The sequence below is a fragment of the Heptranchias perlo genome, chromosome 4 (assembly GCF_035084215.1).
Source record: "Heptranchias perlo isolate sHepPer1 chromosome 4, sHepPer1.hap1, whole genome shotgun sequence".
In the NCBI taxonomy this organism is placed as follows: Eukaryota; Metazoa; Chordata; class Chondrichthyes; order Hexanchiformes; family Hexanchidae; genus Heptranchias; species Heptranchias perlo.
In genome coordinates, this window is record NC_090328.1 from 21,981,312 (window position 1) to 21,999,417 (window position 18,106).

An 18,106-nucleotide genomic window follows, 5' to 3' on the forward strand; every position below is an offset into this window, starting at 1 on the left:
CAATGATTAGCAGCCCATGCCTTGTTTTAAAATGTTATTCAAAGTGTTGTTGCATTTAAGTCGTGCTCATTTCTAAATATTTACTTTTGCTCCGTTAATAGTTTTTAGTTATATCTTCCTTTCCAACCTTGGTTATATGTGTCACAGTTTGAGCATGGATTTTTCTTGACTACACACATACAGTCCTCCTCAATATGTGCCAGAGAACACTGGATACACCGATGCACTCAGTTCCAGCTAATCTACAGACACAGTGGATTTTGAAAGAACGCATCAGTTGTGTCCTGTATATATGATTCACCAAGAATGTCTCCATGCAGGTAATGTCCTGTCAGTGATGAATATTATTCAACAGAAAGTGTGCACAACGAGAGCGTTGGCAGCAATCACTCTTTCACGGGAAGTGTCTGGTCCTATAAAGAATCTTCATCCAGAAGCGCGAAACACAGAAGTGCAAGCAAACAGACTCCAAGGAAAGCCATGGTTGATTCCTCAGTTATCAGTCAGAGCAGTATCCTCAACTATGGGAGTGACACATCAGTGATGCCCACAATACTGGATAAGTCTTCAATTCGAGAAAAAACAGAAGTAGGCCGCCCCTGGGGGCTAGATGACGAGGATGGCAATAGTAAAGGAGGAAATGAAACTTTAATCCAACCAAATGGGAACATAGTAACACGTGAAATGCAGACTGCCCTCCACCCTATCAGAGACCTTCCCTTTTGTTCTTTCCTCCCCTCCCCTTCCTTCCCCCCGCCCCATCTTTTCCCTGACTCTCTACTTGCTTAAAAACTGTTTAATCTTCAACTTTTCCAGTTCTGACGAAAGGTCATTGACCTGAAATGTTAACTCTGTTTCTTTCTCCACAGATGCTGCCTGACCTGCTGAGTATTTCTAGCATTTTCTGTTTTTATTTCAGATTTCCAGCATCCGCAGCATTTTGCTTTTGATATACTATTCTTGCTTTCTTTTTTCTTTTTCTTTTTGTCTTTCTTTTAAAACCCAGCTGACTGACTTAGCTCATCTTGTCCTCGAGACCACCTACCCACCTCCTGCTCTCCTGACCCCATGTTAGCATTGTAAATGGTTCCCTCTTCTATTCAAAACCGCTATCATCAAAAAAAAAAAAATTTTGACCCCACTGTCCTTGCAAACTATCGCCCCCATGTTAGCATTGTAAATGGTTCCCTCTTCTATTCAAAACCGCTATCATAAAAAAAAAACACTCTTGACCCCACTGTCCTTGCAAACTATCGCCCCCATCTCCAACCTCCCTTTCCTCTCAAGCCCTTGAATGTGTTCTGGCTTCCCCGGTCTGTGCCCATCTTTCCCTCAACTCCATATTTGAATCTCTTCAATCACATTTCCACCCCTGCCACAGCACTGAAACAACCTTAATCAAAGCCACAAATGATATCCTCTGTGACTGTCCGTACTGCATATCCCTTCTCATCCTGCTTGACTCTCTGCAGTCTTTGACACGGTTGACCACATTATGCTCCTCCAACACATCACCTCTGTAGTCCATCTCAGTCCCACTCTTACCTGTCCAAAGGTAGCCAGAGCATCTCGAGCAAAAGCTTCTCTTCCCACCCCTGCACCGTTGCCTCTGGAATCCCTAAAGATATATTGGCCCCTTCTTCTTCCTCAAGTGCATGCTACCCCTTGGCGATATTATCCGAAGACATGGTTCCATATTTACGCTGATGATATCCAACTCTACCTCTCCACCACCTCTCTGGATTTCTCCACTGCCTTTGTGTTGTCAAACTGCTTGTCGGACATCCAGTCCTGAATGAGCCATTATTTCCTCCTCTCCAAACTCCATACCCCTGGCCACTGATTCCATCTTCTTCCTGGCTTACCCTCTCAGGTTGAACCAGATTGTTCGTAACCACAGCATCCTATTTGACCCCGAGCTGAGATGAGCTTCCGACCTCGTATCTGCTCCATCACCAAGACTGCATACTTCCACCTCCGTACCATCGCCCGTCTCCGCCCCTATCTCACCCCATCTGCTGCCCTACTCCATGCCTTTGTCGCCTCCAGACAGGACTATTGCAATGCCTTCCCAGCCAGCCTCCCATCCTCCACCCTCCATAAACATCAACTCATCCAAAACTGTGGTGCCTGCATCCTAACTTGCACAAAGTTCCACTCACTGATCACCTCTGTGCTCGCTGACCTACATTGGCTTCCAGTCGCCCAACGCCTCCACTTTAAAATTCTCATCCTCATGTTCAAATCCCTTTTATGGCCCACTCCTTCCTATACCTCTAACCTTCTCCAGCCCAACAACCTTCTGGGAACCTTGTGTCCCTCCAATTCTGTGCAACCCCCAGTCCCTTTGCCCACCATAGAAGGCCATGTCTTCAGCCGTTTTAGGCTCTATCCTCCGTAATTCCCTCCCTAAAACCTGTCTGCTTCTCCACTTTTCTCTCCACCTTTAACACCTTACTTAAAACCTATCTCTTTGACCAAGCTTTTGATCAGCCTTCCTTGTATTTCTTTCTTTGGCTCACTGTTAATTTTTGTCTGATTACACTTCTGTGAAGCAGCTTGGGATGTCTTTCTATATTAAAGGTGGTACATGAATGCAAGTTGTTGATGTCTTTCAGGAAAAGGAACATGCCACCCCTTCTTGGCCTGATCTACATGTGACTCCATTCCTACACTATGTGGTTTACTCGCATACTGTCCAAAAATAATTACTACAGAAGATGCCCCTCCATCACTTTCTCAGGACGACTAGGGATGGGTAATAAATGTAGCCTTGCCATTGCCACCTACATCCTAAGAACAGATATAAGAATACCTGAAAACAAAGCTTTACATTTCCTTCTCCCTGGATTACAATTGTACTTTCTTGGTGACAGGAAGTTTAGTACAAAAGACTTTGCAGCACATTTTGTCTCTGTACATAATCTAAGCATAAACAAACTTTTGTAATAAATAATTTGTAGAAAACTTAGTTTTTAAAAAAAATTGTAGACTTTTAAACAAACCCACTGTATACCAAAAGTAAAAGTTCATTGTGCTTTTAATGACTTTTGTAATTCTTGCAGTGGAACCTTGTCTGTGATGATAACTGGAAAGGACCGTTTACAGTGTCGGTGTTTTTCATGGGTATGCTGTGCGGCTCATTAATCTCGGGACTACTTTCAGACAGGTACAGCTGCACTTCTTAATTTTAGTAAATGCATCACTAAGGTACTTTTGGTATCTGCCTAACTGCTGCTATTAGTTCTTATTATCAGGAAGGGAAGTGATTCAGCTTTCACAGTTGAAAAGTAGAATGTGATGTTGGGGAGAAGTGGGAAGACTACAGAACAGCGAAAGGTGAAATGTCATAGGCGTTAGTTTAACCAGGCATTCTCCAGACACAGATGGCTTTCACCTGATAGCAAAAGAAATAGCCCAGGGAACTGGGGATGCATTATGTATATTCTACCAAAGGTAGTACTGGGTATCACTTTTAACTTTTATTTCCCACTGCCTTCAGTTAACTTTTTTCTTTTTTTCTTTAAAACTTTTCGTTCAAAATGTACTCACTCTGCTCCACTTCCAGGAGCTTGGGGATTCTCCCACATCTGACCAGCTTCCTCTCCCAGGCTGGCATGCTTGTCTTTGTGGGGCCTCTGAACTCAAGTCCTCTGCTCAGGCCTCTGACTGTCTGTCCGCCCTCTCTACCTGTCACTGATATTGCCCACCCATGGACTGCCCTGTCCACATCAGTTCTATGGTGCGGCTTGGGCCTCTGGCCACCTGCGCTTGCACGCTGCCTCCATTTGCAATACTGGTTGCTGCCCATCCTGCTGCAAACCTGTCCTTTTGCTTTGTTGGTTTCCCAGCACCAAGCTGTCAAATTGGCAATTTATTTTTATAATACTGTACTCCATTTATAGCACCGTTACAGATGTATAACTTTAGCCTCAGGCTAGTGGGTGGGATTGCGCATTAAGCAGAAGGGAAGCAGAAAAGTAGGGAGGTGAGGTGGCGGGCATGAGAATGATGGGTGGGAGGGCTGACAGCAGAGTGACAGATAGGGGCAATCAATATACCTTGATTAGAGGTAAATTGTTTAACCTAGTTAAACTAACCTATACACAGTGTTTACAGGGGTGCAGATTTAATTTCACAGGAGACTCTGCTTATGGAAACTTTCAGCCATGAACACAAGGCAAAATCGTTGAGGGGTAAAACCCCCAGCTGTAATAACTTATTTGGGAAATAAACATACTTACGGATATTGTGAAAGAGTGGGGAATTGGGATTAAAAGGTGTAAAACTGTTAATAAAATGGCTGAGCAAGACTGGTAAGCCAAATGGCTGACTCCTGTTCCACGAAATATTGTCACTGTTGTAATGTAGGGAAATGTGCCAATCATTTTGCCCACAGCAAGGTTCCACAAACAGCAATGACATAAATGACCAAATAATGTTTTTGATAACGTTGGTTGAGGGATAAATATTGGCCAAGACAACAGGAGAAATCCCTTGTTCTTCGAATGGTACCATGAGATCTTTTACATCCTTCCGAGAGGGCAGATGGGATCTCGGTTTAATGTCTTGTCTGAAAGATGGCTCCTCTGATAGAGCAGAACTGAGGGAGTGTTGCACTAAGGTGTCAGCCTAGATTATGTACTCTAGTCTCTGGATTGGGGTTTAACCCACATGATCTTCTGACTCTGAGACAAGGCTGACCTAAAGTAAAACTAGAGGTAAATTTAGAAAGAACCAAGCTTGTACGAATGACAGTGTAATTTTCTACATGAGTACAACCTAATTGACCCATTAATTTCTGGCAGAAAATGATCTCTCCTAAACCTAAGAGTAAATGCCTCTAGTGGGGGGGGAAAAAAGCGAAAATACTCGTTTTCTCTTTTTTTAAAAAAACAAGAGAAGTGCCCAGGGTAATTCTTCCTTCTTGGACATGTGATTTTTATTCTCCCTTTAATTTATATTTAAGGCCACATTCTGAACTTTAACTCTTTTAACGTCTTCCAGTTCTGACGAAAGGTCATCGACCTGAAACGTTAACTCTGTTTCTTTCTCCACAGATGCTGCCTCACTTGCTAAGCTTCTCCAGCATTTTCTCTTTATTTCAGATTTCCAACATCCGCAGTATTTTGCTTTTGATTTTGAACTGCATTGTTCATTTCTGCTGCTGATTACAGACACTAGAAAATGTTTGTTTTTTTCGCATGGTAAATCAGCGCATACTGTAGTTATGTTCTACACAGTCATATGTTTATTTGTAAGAATTTTGCTATTTTGGAAAGCCTTTACCATTTCAACTTAGCCATCAGTGGCATTTTCCTTTGATCCATATTTTCACCCAAATGCGGCTGCTTTTATTTTGGATGATATATCCTTGATCTTTTGAATGATTGCATGTTTCCGGCTTTAAAATTTGCATTAGATGTCGTTGATACTTCCCAATAATCAATACCTCTGACTTTATACAGCTTTCTAAAGTGTGAAAGTTACTTAAAACTCGAGCGAAGACCTTGATGTGAAGACCATCTTCATTGCAAGGCTGTCATGGCTGTAAAGATGCTCCTATTTGATTTCCCCAAGCTAGAGTGACATTGAATTCTGGTTTTGCCTAGGAGTGCCAGGGCGCTCTCAATCTTTGATGGTGTCCATCACAAGCCAGTTCATCCTTGCTGCTTATTTGGAAGCGTACCACTGTTCGTTCATTGTCACTGAGTCAAAACCCTGAAATTCCATACCTAGCCCCGTTGTTGGAGAACACCAGCACAAGGACTGCAGATGTTCTAGGATGATGCTCACCACCTTCTCGTTCACTAGGGATGGGCAATAAATGCAGCCTTGCCACCATCGCTCAAATCCTGAAACAATTAAAAAAAAATTTTACATGCATAATCATTGAGGTAGCATTTTCAGCAGGTATGTGAAGCCACGTATTCATGCAAGTCATGTCAATTATATTTAAGATCGCAGATGAAGAGCCATGCGACTGATGTATATCTGGCTCAGCTCATTCCAGGAATAGGAACGTTATAACCCTGGATCTGAATACTGTACAGATTTATGAATTCTGAACATTGATAAGTAAACACAAAATAAGTGATATGCAGTGTTTGAAAAAGGATTACTGTTTGTATAAATTGATCTGTTTTCTTGGTTTTTAAGGTATGGGAGAAAAATCATTCTGTTTGTATCCATGGCGCTGCAAACAGTCTTCAGCCTTATCCTGGTGAGCTCTCAGAGCTGGGCGATGTTCTCTATCTTGTTCTTTATTATTGGTTTTGTACAGATTTCAAAATACATAGTAATGTTTATTTTAGGTAAGTTTTGTTTTTAAAAATTACTGTTTAAGTTATATTCTAAATCTGTGGCATCTCTTCATTCTATTTCATTCTCACTTTGTTTTAATATTCATTTCTCCCTTTTAGACGTTGCATCCTCCAATTGCTTGCCGATACAATGTTTCTGGGTTGAACATCAGCAAGATGAAATCTCTTGTCAAAAAATAGGAACCCTGGCTTCTTTCCCTGACTGTTCATTGAGAATGAACACAACAGCGTGCAGTCTCTGTGTCTTATTCCACTCTATGGTGATTCCATGCCCTATCCATTGCCAAAACCCTCTATTTCCACACCAGCAATATCATCCACCTCTGTCTTGATCTCTAGGCTTGACTTCTCCAATGTTGCCTGCTAAGCTCCAGCTACATGAACTCCAACTTGTCCAAAGCTCAGACACTCGCATCCTATCCTAAGATCCAGTACTCAACAACCTTTATTGGCTCCCTATCCTCAGTGAATTGAATTAAAAATTCTTGCCCTTGCACCACCCTATCTCTACAACCTTCTGCAGCCCTGCACTCTGCTCTTCCAATTCTGCTTTACATTGCGTCATCTACCCTCCCCCCCTCCTGCTCCACATTTCAGTTGCAGAACGTTCAGCTGTTTTGACCTCATAGTCTGGAGCCGTCTCTTCCCAAAGTCTCTGTCTTGCTGTCACTCTGCTCCTCTTCAAAGGCCTCCTCAAAACCCATCTCTTCGACCATGTCATGGTGGTTATAGCAGGAAACCTGTCAGAAATGTCCCTCGTGCCATCTGGAGGGAGGCGGCACTGGTACTGAGTGCTAACTCTGTCATCCCCAGGACTTCAAAACATTCGGCGACCTGACCAGGGCAGACAGAGTAACACACCGGCCTCTCTCCCTTTTGCAAGTCGGGCACCCTTGGCATCTGCACGCTTCACCCTCTAAAAGTAACAGCTGCGCAACTAACTTGTCACAGTGCACTCTGGAGAAAGCTGTGGAGAGGAGGGCCTCCTCCGTTCCATGGGCTTTTTGTAGCCAACCACCTCTCATGATACTGGCCCTCAGGTTACACCTAGGAGAAGTACTGGCATAGATGAAAGAATGGCTCGTGTAGCCGCCCATGGGAAGCATGGTGTTATGAAAGAGTAGGTTGGCTTGTGTTCATTTTGGACTTTATTGTAATAACAAACGTTGCTTTGTTGTTCATGGAGTTTAGAGTGATAGAGGAAAGGGTGCACATTCTCTGGATTATTAGGCCAGGCCTCTGGATTACTTTTCCAGCAATATTACTACTATGCCACTGTACCCAGTACCCAGTCAGGTGATGATTATTGGCGCTGTCATGTAGGGACAAAGAATGCTGATGTGTTGACATGTTCTAGAATGGGTACTGGATTGAGGGACTGCTCCTTTTATTTGAAAGTGAGGGGGAAGGAGTTGAGGCTCTGGTGTCATAGGTAGACTGTGTTCCACAGAAGAAAAAACTTCAGTGATTCACCAGTCACTGAGGAGCTGTCTGACTACAGGTTATCGTGATGCTCTCCTCCATGTAACTCCACCTCCAGCAAAGCTAGAGCAGCCTCACCAGCAGTGTCAAAGTCCAGGCCTTTTATATGGTCAAGTTGCAAAGGGGACTGCAAACTACAACTATGCGTGAGATGATCTGGAGCATACCGCCGAGCCTTTGCTCCATGCAGCAAAAGCATCACTTTAAGACCCTGATGAGGCATGTGCGTTATTGTAGTGCTCCTTTGCTGCTTTTCAGGGCCACTCTTAGTGGGTCATTATCCATGGGAGCAGAAGGTAGGCTTTGTCACCCATAAGCCATCCATCGACATGATCCTCTTCCGTAAAGAAGTCAGGGAGGGCCAACTTTTAAAAGATGTATGCATCGTGATAATTTCTAGCCTATCTCGCATTGATCCATTACATACTGTCACACACAATCTGTACATGCAGGGAGTCGAAGCTCTTCCTGTTGAGGGGTTTTCTGTAGGAGCTCGTAAAGCAATGTGGATGCCATTGATTGCACTCTGGACCTTGGGAAAGCCAGAAACCCCATAAAACTGGGTGGCCCTATCTCGTTGCTGCCTTGCTGTGATGCCAAATGTGATGCGTTCCTAACTCTCCTGCCAAATACATGAGTTACCTGATGAATGCAGACCTGTTACTGCAGCCTTGCTGATATTAGAGATTCACTGTTGCTGCCTGAAATGAGCCTGTGCCTGAAAGATTGAGTCCATAGAATGTCATGCCAGCTCCTGAGAAGCCCTCACTGTGAATGGAGGATGAGGGGTGGTGTAAGTCCAGTTCTGTGTAGGCAGAATAGTTGCTGCAAAAATATTCCCAGCTGTAAAAATTGCAAGTGAGCCTCTCTACACTCTTCAGGCTCAGAAACTCCTTACTTCCGTCTATCTCAGTTGATCATAGCAACAGCTGTGCCGTATAATTTTCAATCTGTATGCTTTGTAAATGTAAAAGCAGGAAACTGGCATTCATTATCATGCATTTAAATAAGATCACTCGGGAATCGGGGGCAGATTGCAGGAGGGGCCAAAAAGCACAAGGGAATTCCGGGGGATTGATTTTAGGGCGGACAAGAAGTGTACATGATTTCCGTCCCATTTTTCTGCCAAAGAAAGTTACTTGACCCAATTCTGCGCTGAAATAATGGTGCAAATGGCATGGAAGTTAGTTCTTCCCCCATAATGTTGAAGGTAGAGCACGAGATGGATATGAGTGATGGTGGATTAATCATTAAAGCTTCTTCAGTTGTTTGCTGTTATGACATGCCCAGGCTATTAGAAAAAAGACAACTGAAGGAAGAAGGGAAACAGTTTCACGTCCCAAACTTTAGCTATCTTTCTCTTTCAGTTGCTGATCGACCTGCTGTACATTTCCAGCACTTTCTGTTTTTACTTCAGATTTCCAGCATTTGTGCTTTTCGTTTTACTTTGTGCAATTGAGGAGCGATCTGATTCAAGTATTTGAAGTAATACCGTGTATAAAATAGCTACAACTAAATGCATGAAATGTAGAGCAAGGGTCATAATCTAAGTTATGACATCATTAACAAATAGAAGTTCAGAAACTTTCTTTTTTCTGGAGGCTCATCCTTATCCATTAAATTCTCATCTAGTACAAGACAAGGGCTAAATTGGTTATCCAGTTTATGAATGTATATTTGGAACAGTCCCAGCAAAATTACATCATAGTCAGCGCAGTAGGAGGAGCGGCGGAACCTGAGGAAATTAAGCTAAGTGTTTAATTTACTATACGCATACAATTTTTAACTATAAACTATAAATAAATAGTTAAATAATTCAGAATAATTAATTACTAATTAATTTAGAATCAAGCTAAAATCCATCTACTAAATATAATCTAGCCTGTAAGTGTTTCTATTAGTTCTAGAATTACATTACTACTAACATAAATAAACAAATAAATAAATAAAAATTAGAAATGGCACTGCAGGCTATGTGTTGGGACTGTGATACATGGAAGTTTGTGGACAGTCAGACTGTCCCGGATCACCACATCTGCAGGAAATGTCTCTGCCTTGAGTCATTCCAGCTCAGAGACCAAAGAACAAGAAGGTCATGGAATACGCCATGAGGATGCACCAGCCAACCTACTTGAAGAAGAAAAGGACGAGGACCTGCAGTTTGACTAATGTTGTTGAGTGGCTTTGGTTGCTATTCATTTGAAGTAGCAAGCATTTTGAGTTGACAAATATTAACACTTGTGATGTATTTGTATATTTGTTATACTTAATGTAAGTTAGTGTCAGAGACAGTCTGACACATAAGGGATGGGGAGGAATATTTGGATGGTTTTCTCCAGAGTACAGTCCCACCTCAGAGGAAAGCACAGGTGCAGGAAGGGGAGAGTGTGACTGTTAGTCAGCAGAGTGCTTCCCTACCTTCATCCCCATTTCCCGCCAGTCCCAAGTAGTGCTCCACAGAGTGCGAGAGCCTCCTATTGCCAACCCGGCCATTAGTTATTGACTCAGAGCTGCTTCATGCCTTCAGGTAAGATTTCTTCATGCTCTCCCCACTAGCCATGGCCGTCGCACTCGAGCAAGATCTTGCCCTGCACGGCCCGCTCCACTCGTGGTCCTGGTGCAGTATTTCTCTTTTATTTTTGCCAATAAACTGGCAATTCAGTTCCAACATTGCAACAAAGTTGTAACAAACATGAATCCAAAATTCATGACCGCAGAGAATATGTTTTGTGGAGTGGAAGTACGTGCTCTATATAAGTGTAGTCTGAAGTGTACCATGGAGCCTCAGGCTATGTATAAAAAATGAATGTTAAAATAAACCAATATGCATATACCGCAAGCTGCGGAACTATCCACCAGTCAGGCGACAATTTGAGAATAGCCCTTTCCAAGCCTTCAGGCCCATGAAACTCAAAAAGGCTAAATCAGTGAGTAAAAAATATAAGCACTTGAGTTGCCTGAGCTTAATGGGCTGGATTGCCAGGGCTCCTGAACCAGATATGGACTATGGGGCATAGTTTGTGACTCAGATGAAAACTAGGGATTCTCCAGAACTTATTCCTGAAATGCATATTTAATATCTAAAGTCTGATATTGTATATATAAAAGTAGAACATGGTAGGAAACATCCATTAAAGGAAAAATTGGAGGCAGCAGAAAGGATCTGTACTGATGTCTTTGGAATTGATGCTGGTGCTGCCCTACGATCAAATCAGATCACTGAACTCAGTAGAGACCAGAATTGAATGAGATATATTTCTGGTCTGTCCATCTTCAAATTCATGGAGGATGCCTGCTGATTTTAAGTGTAGCATACAATAATATATGCTTTACACAGAACACTGTTATCAATGATATTCAGGGATTGACTCCTTGGACCTGCTGTGTTTTGTTTTCCTCTTTTGAAGAGTAATTCTGTTGTACTCATCTTCTGGACAAGTTATTTGAATTGAAAATCATATTAAGGGTGGAGATTTTTTTCAATAAATTTGTTTTATTAATATTCTATTTCTTCAACAGGAAGTGAACTTCTTGGCAAAACTGTAAGGATTGCTTATGGAACACTCGGTGTCTGCCTTTTTTTTGCATTAGGCAGTGTTGTTCTACCTATTTTTGCATATTTTATCCGAGATTGGAGGATGTTACTATTAGCTTTGTCACTTCCACAAATTCTGTATATGCCTCTCTGGTGGTGAGTTACATTCCTATTAACCAATCGTTCTATATAATTAAGGTTAAAAAAAACAGGAAGGTTGTCGTCTGCCTATAGTTGGTAGATATGGGAAAATTATTCACTACATTTCAATATAAAGTGTATACTTTTGAATTCCATCGGTGGGTCACCACTTTCCACTTCAAAATGCATCGAAAATTCCTCTGTCAATCTATCTCTATGACAAAATTCATTATAAACGTATTCATATTTACAAACAATACTTCCTACAGGTAGTTCTGCGAAAGGGGTAGGCAATGTCCAATGTCACGCAACGTTGGGTCCCAGAACAGTATCTGTATGCGTAACTGTACCTTGGCCAGTGTTAGCCCTGCAGCAATAACCCCCCCTCAAAAGCAATTTCTAAAGATGGTGCAATTTTTAAATAAAATTGAAAACCAAATTATTTGCAAATATACAAGTTTGCTAATTTTTTTAAGCAAACTACAGTGATACCGGGGCTAAAAGGGTTAAATTACGTGGACAGGTTGCATAGACTAGGCTTGTATTCCCTTGAGTATTGAAGATTAAGGGGTGATCTAATTGAGGTGTTTAAGATGATCAAATTTGATAGGGTAGATATCTATCCTATTTCCTGTGGAGGGAGAGTCCAGAACAAGGAGGCATAACCTTAAAATTAGAGCTCGGCTCTTCAGAGGTGAAGTCAGGAAGCACTTCGCCACACAAAGGGTAGTTGAAATCTGGAAAACTCCTCACCACCCCCCCAACCACCCCCAAAAAAAAGCTGTTGCGGCTAGGTCAATTGAAAATGTTAAAACTGAGATTGAATGATTTTTATTAGGTATGGGTGTTAAGGGATATGCAACCATGCTGGGCAAATGGAATTAAGATACAGGTCAGCCATGATCTAATTGAATGGTGGAATAGGCTGGAGGGGCTGAATGACCTACTCCTGTTCCTGTGTTCCTGGAAACAGAAATGATGTACCCGTTCTCCTGGTGTAGTTCCCATTATTGAAACGCACAGGGGAGCATGCCTTTAAAGCTGAGACTGTCACCGTGCCACTCTTCACCAGTAGTAAGTCCCAACGTAAGCACTGCATAGTGTGCCTGTTGATGGAGTTTGAGTCTGCTGGGCACTTCCCCCATCACAATTGAAAAAGCTTGCCTCCACTTTTGCCACCGTCCCCTATGCCCCAAGTGAGCTTCTGATGCCCGGGCACTCCTGAGAGAGTTTGAGATTATGCTGGACACTGATCCTATTTTGGTCCCCTTACCCATGTCCCCCGTCCCCTCGATTTTAATTGTGTTGAAAACTTTTTATTGGCTCCAGCATGCTTAATACACAGAGGCCGATTCTTGTTTAGAGTGCACATTGGACGATCGCACCTCACTGCCTGATGGCTCAGGCCTCTCGCTGGTGCCATTTTCAAGGTCAGGCTTTGTTAGAATACTTTCGGCGAGCTGCCAGCGCTGAACAAGCACTGACAGGCAGCTCGCCGATCGGGGGTGGGGGAAATACAGCCAAACCAGACATTAGGCCCTTAAGCGGGGGTAGGCAATCCCGGGTGGAGGGCAGGAAGGGACTGGCAACGAGTGGGAAGACTTTTGTGGGGCCAGGAGGGGCAATCATATATACTTCTCTTGACTAACAAAAATGACTGCTACAATAATTTTCCACCCCCCCCACCCCCACCGTTTTTTTTTGAAGCAGCCCGCACCGGTCCCTGTAAGTATTGCAGGTTTGGCCATTCAATGCCATTCACTGGGGTCTACACTCTGCCCAGTGGAACACCAAATTTGCACTGGGTTCCTACAGGTGGCATTGGACCCCGATTTGCATATTTGATGCCTGCCCGTTTCCCAGCCCGCTCCAAATTCACGTCACCAGGAACAGGGCGGTAAGAAGTGCACCATGACAGTTGGCCACGTTTGAGCAGTGTGAGAAGGGAACGCTTTTCTGCCGGTTTGATTTCCTTCTCGTCGACCCAGCTGAGTAAGTTGTGGCATGTCCTGCCACATATATTTTGTGTGATCTCTACTATTCTGCCCGTTGGAATGTTTGCCCTATGTGATTTACAGGTTTATACCCGAGTCTCCAAGATGGCTGCTTTCTCAAGGTCGGGTAGAAGAAGCGGAAGTGATTGTGCAGGCTGCAGCTAAAAGAAATGGCATTAAACACACTGCAGTGATATTTGAGAATAGAAGTGACCAAGAATGCATGGTAGTGTGCTTTTGATAAATTTGTCTTTTTATTTTCATCACGGTTTTAGCTTGGAACAGTGAATCTGTTAAAATGACAGTACACCATATACAGCCTTTCAGAAATATATAGGGGCGATTCTTGTTTTGCTATCACCCTGTTTGCACTTCCCAGAAACAGGTGGCAGCCTCGTCAATATATTCAAATCAGGGTCAAATGCCGTAGTTATGACCCCCCAATGCTATTTTTGTCTCTGCTCACCTGCTTCCGCTCACAAACCAGCGGGGCCATTTCCAGCAATATTTAAAGGGATCCTCAGCTGCTCTTATGTCAAGTTTTAGAAAGTTTTGGGAGACATTTTTCTTGTATTACCTAGTGTTTTTTTTTTGCTACTTAAAGACATTTTCAAAAGCGCTTACAGTTACTGTAGAACATTGGTTTCTGGCATTGTAATTTTTTTTTTCATGGGAGGTCTTTCTGGGAATTCCACTTCGGTAACAAGACCACCCCCCATATATTTCTGGCCATAATCTTCCAATGCTCCTTAGATATGGGGGTAGTGTCAGAGTACTGGAGAATTGCAAATGTTACATTCTTGTTCAAAAAAGGGTGAAAGGATAAACCCAGTGACTACAGGCTAATCAGTTTAACTTCGGTGGTAGGGAAACTTTTAGAAATGATAATCCGGGACAAAATTAATAGTCATTTGGACAAATAGGGATTAATAAAGGAAAGCCAGCAGGGATTTGTTAAAAGCAAATTGTGTTTAATAAACTTGATTGAGTTTTTTGATGAGGTAACAGAGAGGGTTGATGAGGGCGATGCGGTTGATGTGTATATGGACTTTCAAAAGGCATTTGATAAAGTGACACATAATAGACTTGTCAGCAAAATTGAAACCCATGTAACAAAAGGGGCAGTGGCAGCATGGATATGAAATTGGCTAAGTAACAGGAAACATAGAAAGAATCATAGAAAATTTATGGCACAGAAGGAGGCCATTTGGCCCATTGTGTTCGCGTTGGCCGAAAATGAACCATCCAGCCTAATCCCACTTTCCAGCACTTGGTCCGTAGCCTTATAGGTCATGGCACTTCAGGTGCACATCCAGGTACTTTTTAAATGAGTTGAGGGTTTCTGCCTCTACCACCCTTTCAGGCAGTGAGTTCCAGACTCCTACCACCGTTTGGGTGAAAAATGTTTTCCTCAGCTCCCCTCTAATCCTTCTACCAATCATGTTAAATCTATGCCCCCTGGTTAATGACCTCTCTGCTAAGGGAAATAAGTCCCTCCTTTCCACTCTATCTAGGCCCCTCATAATTTTGTATACCTCAATTAAATCACTCGGCCTCCCCTGTTCCAAAGAGAACAACCCCAGCCTATCCAGTCTTTCCTCATAGCTAAAATTCTCCAGTCCTGGCAACATCCTTATAAATCTCCTCTGTTCCCACTCTAGTGCAATTACATCCTGTAATGTGGTGACCAGAATGTACACAGTAATGAAGCTGTGGCCTAACCAGTGTTTGATATAGTTCCAGCATAACCTCCCTGCTCTTATATTCTGTGCCTTGGCTAATAAAGGAAAGTATTCCATATGCCTTCTTAACCACCTTTTCTACCTGTCCTGCTACCTTCAAGGATCTGTGGACATACACTCCAAGGTCCCTCACTTCCTCTACATCTTTCAGTATCCTCCCATTTATTGTGTACACCCTTGCCTTGTTTGCCCTCCCCAAATACATTACCTCACACTTCTCCGGATTGAATTCCATTTGCCACTTTTCTGCCTACCTGACCAGTCCATTGATATCTTCCTGCAGTCTACAGCTTTCCTCCTCACTATCAACCACACAGCCAATTTTTGTATCATCTGCAAACTTCTTAATCATGCCCCCTACATTTAAGTCCAAATCATTGATACATATCGCAAAAAGCAAGGGACCCAGTACTGAGCCCTGTGGAACTCCACTGGAAACAGCCTTCCAGTCACAAAAATACGAGTCGACCATTACCCTTTGCTTCCTGCCACTGAGCCAATTTTGGATCCAACTTGCCACTCTCCCTTGGATCCCATGGGCTTGTACTTTTTTGACCAGTCTGCCATGTAGGACCTTGTCAAAAGCCTTGCTAAAATCCATGTAGACTACATCAAATGCACTACCCTCATCGACCCTCTGACAGAGAGTAGTGGTGAATGGTTGTCTTTCGGACTGGAGGAAGGTATACAGTGGTGTTTTTCAGGGGTTGCTACTAGGACCACTGCTTTACTTGATTTATATTAATGACATGGACTTGGGTGTACAGGGCACAATTTCAAAATTTGCAGATGACACAGAACTTGGAAGTGTAATAAACAGTGAGGAGGATAGTGATCGACTTCAAGAGGATATAAACAAGCTGGTGAAATGGGTGGACACATGGCAGATGAAATTTAATGCAGAGAAGTGTGAAGTGATACATTTTGGCAGGGTGAATGAGGAGAGGCAATATAAACTAAATAGTACAATTCTAAAAGGGGTACAGGAACAGAGAGATCTGGGGGCATATGTGCACAAATCTTTGAAGGTGGCAGGACAGGTTGAGAAAGCAGTTAAAAAAGCATACAGGATCCTGGGCTTTATAAATAAAGCCATAAGTACAAAAGCAAGGAAGTTATGTTGAACATTATAAAACACTGGTTTGGCCACAACTGGAATATTGTGTCCAATTCTAGGCACCACACTTTAAGAAGGATATGAAGGCCTTAGAGAGGGTGCAGAAAAGATTTACTAGAATTGTTCCAGGGATGAGGAACTTCAGTTTCGTGGATAGCCTGGAGAAGCTGAGGTTGTACTCCTTAGAGCAGAGAAGGTTAAGAGGAGATCATCCTGGGATGATAGGGTTGTCCTATGAGGAGAGATTGAGTAGAATGGGCCTATGTTCTATGGAGTTTAGAAGAATGAGAGGTGATCTCATTGACAGGATACATCCTGGTCGGATAGTCTAGAACTAGGGGGCATAGTATCAGGATAAGGGGTCAGCCATTTAGGACTGAGATGAGAAGAAATTTTTCACTCAGAGGGTTGTGTGTCTCTGGAATTCTCTACCCCAGAGGGCTGTGGATTCTCAGTTGTTGAGTATATTCAAGACTGAGATAGATTTTTGGACTCTAAGGGAATCCAGGGATATGGGGATCGGGCGGGAAAGTGGAGTTGAGGTTGAAGATCAGCCATGATCTTATTGAATGCCGGAGCAGGCTTGAGGGGCCATATGGCCTACTCCTGCTCCTATTTCTTATGTTCTTATTTGATAGAAGTGTTCAAAATCATGAAGGGTTTAGATAAAGTAAATTAAATAAAGAGAAACTGTTCTCATTAGCAGTAGGGTCGAGGACCAGAGGACACAGATTTAAGGTGATTGGCAAAAAAAAAACCCAAAGATGACATGGAAAAACTTTTTTATGCAGCGAGTAGTTATAATCTGGAATGTGCTGCTTGAAAGGGTGGTGGAAGCAGATTCAATCGTGGCTTTCAAAAAGGGATTGGATAAATACTTGAAGGGAAATGATTTGCAGGGCTACAGGGAAAGAGCGGGGGAATGGGACTGACTGGATTGCTCTTACGAAGAGCCGGCACAGGCTTGATGGGCTGAATGGCCTCCTTCTGTGCTGTAACCATTCTATGACTATGAGCAGGCGCAGCAGGAGGAGGAAGGGGCAAACCGAGAGCTGCATCTGCAGGGAGAGCAAGTCAAAGGAGACGTGCTAATAATGTCGATGGTGGCCATTTCCATTGGTGCCAGTATCTGTGGAGTGGCAGAACCTTCACCTGTTCAGACAGTCTCCCCTGATTGTGGGCCAGCTTCTTCTGCTGGAAGAGTGGCAATGGGTTAATATGTACCCTGTTTTAAGGGCTTTCAGGATGTATGAGGCAGCTTAGTGTAGTGTGCATGATGACCAGGAAGAAGCAGCACCTGAGACCAAGAGGGAGAAGTAGATGTGAGGGCAGGAGCAGGTTTTGAAGGTGTGAGTGCGGGCAGAAAGTAGGTGCACTGTAGTGTTCCCTGCTGATTTGAGATCATTGGGAAGCAGGAGACAGAAGGATTGATGGTGCTGAGGCTAATGTAGGGTCCTGCAGGGCTGTGCAGAAAGTATGAGAGATGTGAGGGGGAGTCTTATCGTGGCGATCCTGATCTGCTCATTAATGTTTTTTTTCTGCACTGCATCCAGATCTGGGGGACAATACTGCTGGCATTGACTGACTTTTTCTGCCACCTCTCTCCATGCCTGTTGACTTAATTTATTTGGGCATCGTTGCCCATCGAAGGGGAGGAAGGGCCTCTTTTCTGCTGGTCACTTGTCCAGTCGGCATCTCCACAGCTGCATCAGAGAACCCAGGGGCTCTGGTTGAAGTCACCTTGCCTGCTGCTGCATAACCTTGCTGCCTGT

The 18,106-nt window shown here is 43.2% G+C and overlaps 1 protein-coding gene across 7 annotated transcripts in view; it reads left to right on the forward strand.

Moving 5' to 3' along the window:
* The window catches only part of LOC137320765 (organic cation/carnitine transporter 2-like), an 83,696-nt gene that overhangs the window by 40,713 nt on the left and 24,877 nt on the right, over positions 1-18,106 (forward strand). For all 7 annotated transcript variants that reach the window (XM_067982553.1, XM_067982551.1, XM_067982554.1 and 4 more), the window contains exons 2-5: positions 3,066-3,169; positions 6,160-6,314; positions 11,325-11,496; positions 13,560-13,701. In XM_067982553.1, coding sequence (XP_067838654.1) covers positions 3,066-3,169; positions 6,160-6,314; positions 11,325-11,496; positions 13,560-13,701 — 573 coding nt within the window. The remainder of the gene's footprint in view (positions 1-3,065; positions 3,170-6,159; positions 6,315-11,324; positions 11,497-13,559; positions 13,702-18,106) is intronic.